The 15,267-nt window shown below is 40.2% G+C and overlaps 1 protein-coding gene across 1 annotated transcript in view; it reads right to left on the reverse strand.

The window, feature by feature from the left end:
* Positions 1 to 2,820: 2,820 nt before the first annotated feature.
* The window catches only part of ZCCHC10 (zinc finger CCHC-type containing 10), a 13,499-nt gene continuing 1,052 nt past the window's right edge, over positions 2,821 to 15,267 (reverse strand). Inside the window, exons 2-5 of the mRNA XM_019473808.1 lie at positions 13,303 to 13,361; positions 12,051 to 12,212; positions 8,243 to 8,284; positions 2,821 to 4,670 (exon numbers count right to left, since the gene is read on the reverse strand). Of these exons, the coding sequence (XP_019329353.1) occupies positions 4,403 to 4,670; positions 8,243 to 8,284; positions 12,051 to 12,212; positions 13,303 to 13,361 (531 nt within the window). The 3' untranslated portion in view covers positions 2,821 to 4,402. The remainder of the gene's footprint in view (positions 4,671 to 8,242; positions 8,285 to 12,050; positions 12,213 to 13,302; positions 13,362 to 15,267) is intronic.

Below are 15,267 nucleotides of genomic sequence, written 5' to 3' on the forward strand. Positions count from 1 at the left end.
CCGCCGTGCCCCCTAAACCACGTCCCTCAGCGGCGACACCCCCAGTCCCAAGGAGGTGTCAAGGTCCCAAGCCTGTCCGGGGGACACCCAGACAGACGGACGGAAGCCGAACTCAATTTTTCCGCGTCGCGATGGCGGAGGCCGGCCCCGGTCCCGAAAGGGCCCCCGCAGCCGGCCCCCACCTCTCGCTGCAGGCCTACGTGGCGGCCGGGTTCCGCTGGGACCACTCTCGCGCTTTGGTGCGACGTCCCGCTCCGGTTTACAATTCAGGGGGGTTTTTTTTTCGTCCCAGGGGAGCGTTGGCCCTGCCGGTTTTTGACCTCGAGCAGCAGATGGGGGCACCGCGTTCAGAACCGGGATCGACCCGTGGGAACGCGAGTCGCTTCACGGGAGATCCCACCCGGACAGCCCCACGGCACCGGCAACGGCACGGGACTTCCAAAACTGGCACCTCCCGAAGAGGCTGCTTTTGAAGACCTTGCAACTACACGATAGAAACACTCTTAACTTAAACAAAAACGACTTCTTCCACATAAACTGGTTTTGAAGTGCACCGGACCATAGTTCTACCTTGGGTTCATATTTTAAAAAGTAAAACTTTACTATTTGTTTGAAATACGTGAGTAAAGTATAAAGCAGAATAGTGCCAAAAAAAAACCCAACCCTTTTTTCTTCATCATAAGTACAGCAAACTCCAGAACCCAAATCTTTTAAAAATAGTCTGACGCTACAATTGCAGAGACGCTTCATACAAAAATGCTGTAAAAAGACACAATAGGAGTTTTAAGTCTAGACCCAACCTCAAACAGTTCGTAACTATTTTAACTGGCAGTGAAATCTGAAGTTTGTTACGACACTGAAATATGACCGACACTACAACAAAACATGATCAAACTGGGATGGAACCTCAACCTACCTGAAAATTAAATGCACCTATAGCTTCCCTACCTTATACGGGCGGGCAAGGCACAGGCAGCTTCTTTGAGAAAGTAACACTGTACTGTAAATAACGAAAGAACAGAAAATAATAAAAATATCCTGTCTCAAAAGTCAAACATGTTCTGGTATTACATTTTGTATTACACACACACCCCCCTCGATTAACAAAAAGAGGCTGCGAAGATCTGCCTCAGACACAACTGACATCTCGGTGTCTGCATAAAGGCACAGCTTGGATAAATATGATTTCATAAAGCAAATTAAACCCACGGGGTTAAGGTATGTTGAATCACTTCTTTATGAAGCAAATCCATTTGATAGCAAAAGTCCTATTTATTAAGGACTCCTCCCTCAAACAATACATAAATCCATCAATCCACAAGAGACTGTATAATGCAATTCCATCGAGGGCACCCAAAAGCCTGTTCCTGACTCTGACAGATGTTCAATTTAATAAAGGCCGGGACTAGAAGATCAGGTTGTCTCTCCCTTCTTCTGCTCTCCCATCAGGTCGCAGTGTTTCTCCTTGAAATGCGATGCCTTTTCCCGAGGCTGTTTCTCTACTAGACTGCATCAATTAGCAATGGCAGCTTTACTTGTAATTGGAAGGATCAAAATCGAGGCTGTTCAGAGCTACACAGGTCTCACGTAACTGCTTAGTAAATATAACAATTTCTAGTTAATGGCTTTTTAAAAAAAAAAAAATTAATGATCTTTTGTACTTAACCTAAAGCTTTGGAAAACAGTGATTAAAGAAATACCTTTCCCCTTGGAAAAGAGTTTGAATCAAAGCATCCAGTAAGAGATAAGGATGTGAGCTAGTGAAAGATGAACTGGCAAAGCTCTTGACAGGCTAGTGGGTTTTAGTCTGTAAAATAAGCAGAGACAAGTTAAACAGAAAGGGCAATTAAAAAAACCAATAAAAATACTGTCTTTGAAATGAAACATTAAAAAAAAACCCAGAGTACGGAGGGACTTACGGTCAGTCTCAGACTTAATCAGCAGTTGGCAGTACCAGATATCCACTAAAAGCAGTAAGCCATCTCCTGGAATCCCCACTCACGAGCCAACAGCGGAGCAGAAGTTAAATTAAGGTCTCCTTCGTGCCACCTGTAATTACCTTACCTTATCCCAGGTCCCGCTGACAGAACCTAACATACACAAGCGTTTCCTTTTCTCTTTGTGAATAGACCCGGTTTGTCTGGCTGTAGACACCAAACGCAAACGTCCGGAGAGACCAACCCTCCGGGTTTAATGACTAGCTTTAGTACTTGGTAGCTGTCTAACAATCTTAAACTTCCCTTTTCGTGGAGACAACTTGATGGGGAGAAGCAATATACTTGTGTGAAGCGGTGCACTTCTGATGAAACCCTCGACACTCAAACGCCAGCAGCATTAAAGAAACGACCGTACAAGATGGTCGTAACAGGATGGCAAAGATAGCTGAGCCTTGATCCCCATCCGCTCCCTTCTGAGCGACCGCCTGTTCCTCACCACCGTCCTCCTTCATAGCCGCGCCGCCGCTGCCGCCCAGCTCTGCGCCAACCGAACCAAAGCCTCTATTCTCCGTAGCGTGGGACCTCCACCCAGGTGGGCTCCACGCCCCTCTTCCAGCAGTCCCCCTGCAAGGAAGAGGTCACCGACAGCACGCCGACCGCCACGCCTGCTTCAGTCATCGCACACGGCTTGCCGGAACCGTCGAGATGGCCCTAAACCCTGCGCTGCAAGAAGTCCTGTATCCCAAAGGGCTTCCACGCACACGCTTTACTACTACTATACCACTTACATTTGGATTTGCAGTTAGCATGAACTTAGCAACTACTGTTTAATAATTTATTAACTTTTCCCATTAAACGGTACATTCACTCAGGACGACTTAAAACAGTTTTCTGGTAATTTTATTTACAGTCTGCAGAGTGTTCTGTAAAACACAGTAATTATTACAGACTAAAACACACAACATACATATTTTCAAACATTTAAATAAGCACAGTTTATTCAAAAGTAATTCTACACACTACTTTTTCCATAAAAATATAAAAAATAGTTTAGTTACTATATTTTACCTAAACCAAGATATTTAAGAATTCTTCCACGTGTGATGCCCCATCCCCAAAAACGGGCACTCCAACGATAAGAAATTTAGGAGACTGCGTCACAAATTAAAATGCTAATGCCAACTGCTTCAATCCGCCAAAAGAACAAATAACTTTCAATTTGCAACCAGCAATACTTGTTCTGCAGTACGTTTGGATTTCACTTTTGTAGTTTTGGGGTTTTTTTTGCACTAACTGGCTTCTCCCATGCCAGATTTTCACAGACACGTACACGCTATTACGTAAAAATAATGGACTGATTATACTGCAGACTATAATGCCAGTCACCATGTGCCCGACAACACGGATTGGTAATCTTGCATTACACAATTTTTTGCAAAAATATCAAAAGGGAAACACTTTCCTTTGGGACCTCTATTTAAAGGCGACTCCTTTTCTTACTGAGCATCCAGTGAAAACAGCCTTTTTCCTATCACCTTGAAAACAGTGCCCATTTTTGTTTGCTACTACTATTTCTCTGGTTTTACTGACCATATTCTGTATGGAAAGCTAATGGAGTTCTGAAAAACACCCACTCAAGCCCTTCTCTCACTAGGATACATTTAATTTACAAAAAAAGGCACAAAGATGAAACTCCGAAGCAGCATCAGTCATAATTCTTCCACTGTGCACTGCTGCTCTTTCTTACACAGACACTGCTGCAAGAGACACTCCGTGTCTCAGAAAAGACTACAAATACATGAGCTAAGGAAACAGGCGAACTGTACTGTACAGAGGCTTTAGTCTTTTCAAGTAGTATATTCATCATTAACAAATGAACACTATTTAAAGTTTTATGTTGCAGTTAAGACTCGACCTGGAAGCATCAGGAAAAGCCGTCAGAAAAAAAAAAGCTCAGCAGCATATAATACATTTGTTAACAGTGAGATGGAAGGCCCTCTGTGTGCAACATTGTGCATTCAGTTTCAACAATGACAGTGCTCTACAGCCAGCAGTGTAAAACTTTTGCTTCTACTAGTTTAGAGGATTTTTCTAAATGTAAGTGAAGCTGTCATAAACAGAGTAGTAGCATATGATGCACAGCATGATCTGCAATAAAAAGCTCTTGCTTTCCAGCATGTAAACATCCAGGTTACTGGACCTTAGCTCATATAAAGAAATCTGATGATAGATTTTTGAACTAAAAAAGTAAAATTTTCCATCAAAGGATAAACCACAAAAATACTCTTTCAGTAAGTCTCACGTGCCATTTAATACCTTTCATGTCCTATGAACAACTATGCAAAACATTTAGAAAGTTTTAGCAGTAGAAATGTTGACCAGTTAAACTGTTTGGCAACCGTGTGCTCAAAACATCTTTGAAGAGCGTTATCATTCACTAAACAACAGTTCTAGACTGTACCACACTATTTCTTCTTCTTTTTCTTTGGTGGCTCATCATCAGAACTACTGTCTGTGCTGCTGCTGCTACTGCTGGAGGAACTAGAATCGGATTCAAACTCTGAAGAAGAGGAAGTACTACTCGAGGATGGAGAAGATGAGGAAGTAGAGGAGCTCTCATCACTGTCACTATCATCAGAAGAAGAAGAGGTAGAAGAATCTTCACTGTCAGATGAGGAATCACTAGCCGAACTGGCGCTGCTACTGCTGCTGGAGCTGGTCACGCTTTTAGATCTGAAAGACAACAAATACACAGATGAGAACAGGCCTGCTAGAGACAGCATTCATTACACAGTGTTCTTTATACTGCGTCGTAATCCAAAGATCAATTGTTTGGTCCGAAAATTTCCAGGCCTGACAATCTAAGACAAATTCCCGTCCCCCCCCACCACGTCTTTCCAATTCTGAACAAATGCATTTTGGCCATTTGAGCAATGGCAGAGTGACACCATGTACATGAAGTAAGCCAAAACAGGACTACAGAAAAAGGCTAAGTTTGAAAGCTGGCAAGGATCTTGTTCATAGTAGTGACGAGTGTCTTTACTGACTTGGCTAAATAGAAGAACAAGGCTGCAGGAGAAGTATGAATGTCCTGCACTACTAAAGTCTCGGGGAAAAATTAACAAACATCGGTTCCCTAGCGCACCGCTGTAATGAGTGAAATTTTGGCAATGTAAAAGTCGGTGGAAGTTTCATCAGTGATTTCACAAATATTAGAATTGTACTGAAATGGAAACTGTTCTTAGATTACTCCCGGCAAAAGAACCCAAATTACCTGCCACTACAGGATGCTTGTTTTCAGGGTGGGGGAGAAGGGGTGGAAACAGTCCAAGGTAAAGACTGAATTATGAGCATGGAAAAGTGGATTTCTGTATCCTCTGCAATTTTTTTTTTCTTTCCATTTTTAGCCCTTACTGAGGCTGTTGTTCCCAAGATCAAGGTCTCCAATTAAGGCAATACAAATTCCAAGAAAATACAATTGAATTCTCCCACAGATCTTTCTCCAAACAAAGTGTAAAGGTACTAATTCACCCTGCTTCCCGCCAAGTCAACCAAACAGCATGCAAAAATGCTAGATGTAATAATGCAGAATCTTCCTTCCATTAGAAAATTAATGTAGTGGTTTTTATCAGAGGGTTTGGTTAAATACAACTACTCAGGAAATGCCTATGTTAAGGCTATTGGAGAAAGAGCAATGTTTTTTCATCGTATCAGCCATGGTCATGTCAGCTGACAAATCTAGATGCATGTATTAAGCTAGGAACCGCTGAAGTTTTTATAATACATCTGTTATCTGTTACCTCTGTGCGTGCAGACACAATGGCTATTTATTAAAGACAAATCCATAAGGGCTGGTTAAATACAGACTTATTGTTGGTGAAAAACTAGTCATAAGATGAGGAAAACCAAAAAAAAAAAGGGACTAGTAGTTTAAATCCAAACAGTTTCATTAGGTGTGCAGACCCATTCATATGGACAAGAATCAGAGGATCCCCTGAATGATAACCTTGACTGAACTTTCTTTTCCTAATCACCTTTCACAGAATCCATAGAAGCAGTCCATGGACCTCCACTATTTAGCTTATAATCTGAAACATCAGAATATAACACTTAATACTGCTTCTCCTAGAGGAAGCAATAGCTAGATCTATGAGAGAAGAAACAAGCAGATACTTGTTTTCAGGTGATGCAATACATGGCCGGTTGGTAGTTACAGCAGGAGGATGGAGATGGGAGCAACTAAAATTCACCTTGTCCTAATCAGGTAATGTGACAACCCAGATGCTGTAGACTGGTAGATCCGAGATCTTTGGGTCTACTACACCACTGTAAAAGTACAAAATTTCTCCAGCAAACAAGCATTCATTCTCCTCAAAACAAGTTCACAAATGTTAGTATCTTGCATGATTCCACGCACCAATCGTGGAACAACTGCTGCATTTTGTAACACGTGCTATCACCCCTCTCTCAGACTTTTTGTCCTTTCTAATTCTATTGCAACCATCTAACAACCCCAGGTGATTTTAAACTTGCTGCTTAAAACAAATCTACAGTTTTGGGCACAATCACAGCTGGGTGCCTGAAGAAACAAGTGAATTAAGAGATGATTTTACCCTTCAGACAGGTAGATTTATATGTGATCCAAGCATGAAGTGGGCTTTCAATTAATACCCAAAGTATGCCGTATGGGAACGCTGAAGCCAACATGCACCCAGAAGACAGCTCTGTGACACCTGAGGTCACAAGATTGTACAACAGCTCTTTTGCCTGTTCCTGTTTTTCTGGTTAAGCCTGTAGCTTACTTATTGCTGTTTATATAAAAACAAACATACACTATGTAAAAGGTTAGGGCTCACTAACCCTATGCCAGAACCCTATGCCAGAACCCTAACTTTTGCATTTTCTTTTTTAAATCTGGAGCTTATATAGTTAATGGTAACGCTTCACTGAATTTTCTGCATTTAATTCTTCCTGTATCATAATAGAACTATAAATAGCAAATGATCTGGAAAGGAATTTATATTGATGGATTCAGTGCTTGCACAAAAACAGGACAACAACTCAAACCTAGAAGAGTTTTAAAATTTTAAGGAAATAGTGACCAAACCACCCCCTCCCCCATAAATCATTTTCCTCTTTCCATTTTTGCATTGGTTTAGAGCTCAAATACTCTGACAATCATTATGCCAAGTAGAAGACTGCAGCATATGAGAAAACTGAGGCAGGAAGAGGTCTGAACTACGTTGATTAGAAATCAGTTAATTTATGATCTCACTAGTCTTAAGTAACTCCAACAATAAATGGACACTACTGAGAAAGGAGCCTTTGATAAAACATATTATGATGATAGAACTAGGACACTCACCAAGAAGTATTCCAATAAAGCCACATTCCACAAGAGAGCCTAAAATAAAGGCATGTTTTAAAAAGCTGCTGTGGCTTATTTAATGACTGCCACACAAAATAAAAGGCCTAGTCTTTAAAAATCTTCTGAAAACTGTTTCTAGAAGGTCAGATTTAGAGACAGAGGACAGTCAGCTAAATGCAGAGATAATGAGGCTATTACTGTAGAGACATCCCCCGTAAGTAAAACTCATAACGTGATTAGCAGGAGTATTACAATCAGGGTTCTCGCTGCTCCTGAAAGGGTTCTGCTAACAAAGACAGAAACGGATTGCGGATTCCCAAGCAAACGTTACTGCAAAGTGAAGTAGAAATAACGCCAAAGAGACAGTTCTTGGCTCAAATTAGTACTTGGGGCGAGGAGGGAGGGGAGATGTAGTTCCTGGATTTTCTTTTGATCTGGGATTGGAGTTTTTTTGTTTGGTTTTGGGGTTGGGTTTTTTTAGATGCTTTATTTCATTCTCTAAACAAAGCTTCAGAGAGAGACAGCTGCTACAAGAAGGGAATGAAAACAACAAAAGGAAGAGCAAGATGGGTAGGTGGAGCAATTACAGACTAGAAAACAGTATGCCATTCTTGCACAATTGTTTAAAATACATTTGATGAACTTCAAGGCAGAAATAGGAAGATTTTTATTATTAAAGCAATATCATGTAGAGATAGGACAATCAGTAGGGAGAAAAGCAGAGGACAAAGAATTTAGAGTTTTTGGACAGGGAGGAGTAGAAATACTCCAAATGTCTGTCATACAAATGCCTGTAACAGGCTAAAAGCAGTAAAATCAAAACTGTATTTGCGATGTTGACTTTCCCCACACACCCCTTCCAAACTGCCTGCCGCAATACCCAGTGCAAGATCACACACTGAAACAGCTGCACAATTTGTCATCGTTCCCCACATACCTTTTTTTCTTGGTCTTCCTTTCTGCAGTACTTTCTCCAGTGCTAATTAAGGGGGAGAAAAAACCAATGGCTTTGATTAATGCAGTAGGAAAATTAAATAAACAGCAGCACAGCAGAGCTGAGTTTAATATTAGAAAACTGGTGTCCCACTGGCAGAGCCCCGCACCGCCCAAAGTTCATTTGGCATCTATTTTCAGTCACTACAATAAACCAGAAAAACAACTACACCTACAAATCAGGAAAGAAAAAAAAACAGCAATTCACCTCTAATTTTCCATGTTAAGTATGCTTTACTCTTCTCTTTTCTTCATATTATATGGACAACAGCATTTTGGGATGGGAAAAGCAGAGGAGATAAGGATACCAAAAAAGTTCTGTGTACCTATATTATTATTCAGCAATAACTGAATTGATTGAAATAAAGGGTAAAATACTGAATTAGTCTGTAGCTTTTGCCACATATTTCTTTCAAGTACAAAAAGACACAGAACAATCTATTTATATTGATGCTTTCCAGCTATTCATCTTTCAGATTCCCATGTATTCATACACTCACAGAAAGCTTTAGTGGTAAATGACACAGAATAAAGCTTCTTTTAACAAAACACTAAGGCATTTATTTTTTTTTTTTTTAAACCAGTCTTCACTTCTGGATTTTTTTTTTTAAAGAAAATAAAATTCTTTCAGTCAAACATACCAGTCGCATGCTCTTCTCAATCCATTGCAGATATATAGCACATAATTCAACCTGGAATGTACATGTGATTAAAGTAGTCCCTCATCATATGCTTACAACAGGCTTAATGTGCCACTGATATATGAGGAAGTTGTACGTTCTTTCATGAACCAGGATACTTTTTCCTCAACTGAAACCTACTATTGGAAGCCATCTTAAATACACAGAAATAAAAGTAAAAACCGCAAATATATTTCATTTAGAAATTAGACAGCAGTATGTGTTGATAAAGGCTCCAGAAAATGGTAGAAAGAAGAAAGCGTTAAGTGTAAATGATACTGTATTTCAGTAAAAGTACTCAATGCCATTTGTATGCCAGAAAAATGAGATTTTTCAACTTTTTTTTTTTCATATGTATGGTATGAAAATATTATAATCACACACAAGAGTTTTCCACACTCCCCACAATCTCCTGTGGGCAAGAGGAAGATTCATCGATCTTCAAATTTCAAACCAAATTATAATCCCTCCTGTATTGTTGAATGCTGTTAATATTTGTATTATTAAGGCCCTATACCCTTATCATAGGTAACCAGGTGTTTCACAGGTAAGAGAAGTCACTGCAAGTAAACAGAATTAGGCCCCAAAGCACCTTTCAGAAGACGGGACCTAATTCAGCATGGGAGTAACCCGGGCTGCTGTGGCACACGTCTATGCCTCCCTCTAGCGTTTAATGTATGGATAAGTATAGGAGTTCACTACTCCATGGAACTACACAACTGAGAGGGGTCAATCCCCTGCAGATCAAACAGATCCACTTCATGACACTTGGTCGTTTTCCCTGTGGCATCACACCGTCTTCAGAACCATAAATAAGAGACAGGCATCCTGGTTTTGGTTCAGTGCGGTAACATCACTAAGGAAGAAGCATTTTCTCACCTTTCCTCCCCTCCCAACTCCCACTCTAGGACAGGCAAGCAGTGGGCTTTACTGACGCCAGTAAGGGCGACTCCATAATGTCCATCAGAATCGTGGGGTCAACACTGGGCAAATAGAAGGATCCTGGAACAACTGCTGAAATGAGTTAATGCTGAAAAATCTTGTATGTGGTTGTCAAAAAGTAAATATTAACCTTATTAGACTATGTTTGCCTTCTGGTTAAAGATTCATTATTACATCTTTAACGATGACAATACGAGTACTCTGAAGCAGACCCATAGGATACCCAACTTCTCTGCAGACAAGAAATAACCTTCTGAAGCAAGCTATGCAAAAAGTAAAAGTGTGACCGGGGAAGTTGTTCTTTCCATGAAGAATAAGCTTCATCCTTGACAGCGCAACATTGGCATCTAAGGAACTGGATACCTCATGGCACAGTGAAGGAGCTTCAGAGAGCTTATGATTATATAACCGCTATGATTCCAGCCCAATTTAACCAGGTTTAAAAACTGTTCCCATCCAAGGATTACTCAGTCTTCCTTTTATGAGATGACTTTTCACACCATATACCCCTCGCGCTGTGGACCGTTAGGCTTACAGCTCAAAAAACTCCCTTCATGACAGACGTTGGACAGTCCTGTAACTCCTATATAAAATTATCCCATACACAGACTCAAGCACAATGGCCAGGCAACAAGCAATTTTACCCTCAATTCACTATCCTCCAATGTTAACCTGCAGAATTCAACAGAAATAGGACAAAAAAGGAACAAGGAAATAATCTGACTCTTAAACTCAACCTTTGTCTTAAAAATCTTGAGTCTCTGAAGAACTCTTCCAAACGCTGCCTCCAAATGGAGCAAGTTTTAGAGCCTAAGCACTCCTGATTTCTTATCTACAATACTAGGGGATTACAATTGCTTCAGAATTACTCATTGGATCAGAATTAACTTCAAAATCAAACATTTTATGTCACTCTTAACACAAGCTAATGGGCTTCCACTTAAGTGGAAGCATTAATCCACTTAAGTCAGCATTTCAGCACTCTAATTCGTATCACTGCCTCAGCTGAAACAGCTGACGAAGTCAAATCAGACTTCTCTGCCAGAAGTTACCACCCATTTTCTTTCCCCATTAAGATAACAGAGCAAAAGGTGTGAACACTCTTCCATAACTCACATCCTGGCAGCAGCAATGACCTACAGCCAACATACTGAGCTGCAAGTGGCAGCAACAGAGGATATGTTTCCAAATCCTCAACAATTTTAGCTGCAATGGCTGTAAATGATACTGTCCCTCAGCGGGGCTGAGGCAACAACTCTTCAGCTACCGTAACTAAATTTGAGTTGCAATGGCAGAACGGAGACCCTCATACAATTTCATGGAAAACTAATGTGCTACATTATTTTTCTCTTTGTCATCTGGAGTTGCTTGTTAGAACAATTATTAAACTTGGGGGAAGCATTACAGTCTACTCAGAGAGCAAAGTGGAAAGAAAATCACATTCTAAGCAAAATTCTGCATTTGTGTATTTTTCTGTTCAGCTGCAGGTATCTTTCACTTTCTCAAATGTCAAAAAGGGAAATAATTATGCAATTCAGTGAGATGTTTTTACTTTACACTTGAGAGTTAAAAACATCTGATAGTCCAACTCTCATTCACCTGTTTAACTGTTACAGCTCATAGTGAGCGGTATACAGGAGCTGTGCTGGCACAGATCCACTGTCAGGTCATACCCAGAAGACCAGGCTTTAACGGCACAGTCTAACAGCAAACCCAAACAGAAGTGAAAGAATTGCTTCTTTGTTATAAATACATTTACAGTCTTCACACCAACCTGCTTGTACTAGCACACAAACATATGAAACCAAGTAAGCAAGGAATTCGGGAAACAGTAGTCCGTTACAAAAAAGGCTCCAACTGTTTTAACTTTAGCTTAGTGCACTTTTTTGTTTCAGACAGGCCAAAAAAGTGCATTTCAGATGAGCAGGTGTCAATGAACAACATTTTAATTTTCTGGGACCTGAGTGTACATATTCCACCTAACATACAAAATGGCTCTAATATTAAGCAAGCATCACAGAATCTGGAAGAAAAGATGACAGCAAATGGTCTAGGACACCATCTTTCCCACCCACCCACAAAATTACCTTTTCATTAATAAACTAGACATTTTCATTCTGCCAATCTTACCTTTGTTGCAGTAATAGTCTCTTTTCTTTTTCTTTAAGAATTTTCGCTAATTGAGCCGTCCTCGAAGGTCTATGCAGGTATTTTCTCTTCCCTGTACATTCATACGTCCAATGTCCAAACTCTAAACATTTTTGACATCTTACATGCTGCTTGTTTGCCTCCCTATAAAAATGCAGAATTGCTTAAGTGACCGATTCCAACTCTGTTCTACCTATTGAACAAATGTATTTATTTTTTAATCAGACAGATTCTTAACAGCATATGTAGTTATGATTAAACCAGACTGACATTCATGGGTGCTTTAGCAATTATACATCTTAAATCAGGACACGAACAGTAACAGAATTTAGGCAAATACATTTCCATTTATTAAAATATTCTCATATCAACTATTTATGAAAGAGAACAAAGAGACTTTTGCTCTATTTCAGAGCTTCAGCTTAAGCCTTCTTCTGCTTAAGTAGCGAATGCTGAACTACTGGCATCGACTGTCACCACACTCATAAACCCCACCTGAATTTCACTTTTAGTTTTACACTAGCTGCTGGTTAGCCTACTGTGCAGCCTTCCCCCACTCTGAAGATTCCATAATTTCCCACCCCCTTCAGATACCGTAAACAAACATTTTGAAAAATGCTACTAGGACCACTCTCTGTCATGTCAGTGAACAAAGATTAATCCTATCACCAAAATCACATTTTGATCAACCTAATTAGTGCAGCTTTTAGCGTTATAGGATGTAATTGTGCAACAGTTACTGGGATTGATTACACTGCATACAATTTGTTACTATCCAATAACTGCACACAGTTCTAGCTTGCTTCAGGTAAGTAATTGAAATTATGTTTTAGAACACTCTTAGCAAAAAGCAGGCAGTTTAGTTTCCAAATCCCAGAATTTAACACAAGTACCAAATTGAAATTCTCAGAGACAGATTAGGATTCTGAGCAAGTAAAACAGAGATGACCTTAGCTGTAGCTTATCTGAATTTACTAGGATTCATTAAAGGCTGGCAGAAGGTTTATCATAAGACCAATCAAGGTTTATCATAAGACCAATCAGATTCTTGCTCACTTTGTGCAATGTAAATCAAGCCAGACTTCACTTACTACTCTGTACCATCCAAATACCTGAAGTATTTAGTAAGCATTTTACATCCCCATTTCAGTTTTCACACTGTGGTAAAATCCTTTGATCATTTTTAGAAGCCAGTTAAGGAAGAAAACTCGTATTTTCATATTCTAGCTCTTACTCCACGATTCCGAAGATTTGCAAAAGCTGTTTTGCTGTCGTCTCACAGACACCCTCCTCCTTTACAAATAACGAAACTCACACAGCGGTCAAGTGACTCACTCAAGGTCAGAATCACAAATCAGTTTTAGAGCCAGGACTGAAATCGGGACTTTGTAGCTCCCATACAGTTCACTGCAGCTGCTGTAACTTATTTCCACCTTCTATGATTTTTTCCAAACACCAAAATACTAATTTTTCAAGGCCAGCCCATCTAAACTATCTGAAATTAACAGCCCTGGCTTAACTAGGAGGAGGCTCCTAGACTGTTCATTTAGTATTCAGAGAGCATAAAGTGACAGACCAGTAGTGAGTATTTTTCTCTGAAAAGAAGTGTTGTTTTTCAAGGCAAGGTATGAATTCCTTCTCTTTCAACTCTAGTCATCACCTTCTGTGACAGTTCTACTGTATCTTGAAGGGAATCTTGTTCTGAATATCCATCACTTCTTCAATGCAAAGAGTTTTTGGCTTCATAATCTAGCCTTAGAAATACTAATCTAAATCAGCACTTGAAAACTAATTAAACTTGCAACCTACGCTGCACAATTAACTCAGACTTGACCAGGAAGCAGTACGTCTAGTAATGAACAAAAAAACCCCCACCGTCTTTGAATGGTTTGCTTTGTCTTGCCTTAGACTTCTGGCTCTGCCATAAGAGTTATAAGCAGAATGATGATACTCCCTCCTCTTCATCAACATACAAACCCAGAAAAGTGAATGTTTTTCTATCTCAAACTAGTCCAGACCTGTCTCCGCAGGAACAGAATGGAAGTTTAAAGCAACAATAATATAACTCAACGTTTCCAGTGTTTTAGTACTACTCACATGACCAGGGCAGACAATTCTATGCAAGCTAAAATGATAAGATCAAGCCCTAAAAGCAATATAAGTAATTACCAGGAAAACAGATCAAAATAGCTCAACAGCTACAGAACTATAAATACCACATCAGCACTAACAAGTTTTAACACTAATGAAAAGCACGAGACTGAAGTAAACCTTCAACAGGCATCAATGAGCACAACCTAGAAGCAAAGGCTAGCAGATGTACAAGTCAGCATATACCCATCAAGCACACAGAGACATAACAAGAAGGGCAAGAAGTCGTTCCTTGACTCATAATAAAATAGCAGCTTAAAAGAACAAGTATTCCATGAGTACTTTGAAATTCCAAGTTACTTTTCATTGGAAAATAGGAAAGAAATTACACTGAACAATAAAAAAAGGAAAGGGACTGCAGAAGTCATACGTATTCTAACTCTTACAATCAGACAAAAAACCAAACACACTCCAAAAAATTAAATACAAGAAAGAAATCATTCTAAAGAAGAAAAAAAATCCAAACCAACAAACAAATGAAAAGCCAACATAAGTAATACAGGACAGTGGAACACAGGCATTTGCTGCGCTTAACATAAACAAGCAAAACTGACGACTTTTCCTCATTTCAGTGTTTGGTAATCAGGTCCCTTTGGTACTGAGAGAATTACTTGAACGCAATAGCCACATCTGAGTAAAGGCCGCTTGCTTTCTTTTCTTTTTTTTTTGCCTCTCTCTTACAGTTCTGTAAACATATCGTAACATGAACCTGGAACTTATTTTTTCTTAACCTGACTGCTGAAAGTCTACGATGAAGATCAGCGAATACCTGCATCACAGGATCTTACACGCTCCACTGAAAACTACGGCATGCCGACACCCGTGAGGTAGCCTTTGCCCAAAACGCTGCTGACGGGCGTGAACACCAACAGCGAAAGTTTGAAGACCTCCTCTCCTTTTCCACAATCCTGCTTTCATGCCCATCATTCCACTGCAGCGACGTCACTAACCGGGTCACCACAGCCGTATTTCGGGGCGGTTTCCTTACGGACGAGCAGCACCCTGCCTCGGATGGGCAGCACCTGCGAGGAGGGGGCCCCGCACCCTC

This window comes from Aptenodytes forsteri, unplaced genomic scaffold (genome assembly GCF_000699145.1).
Source record: "Aptenodytes forsteri isolate BGI_AS27 unplaced genomic scaffold, ASM69914v1 Scaffold54, whole genome shotgun sequence".
Classification (NCBI taxonomy): domain Eukaryota; kingdom Metazoa; phylum Chordata; class Aves; order Sphenisciformes; family Spheniscidae; genus Aptenodytes; species Aptenodytes forsteri.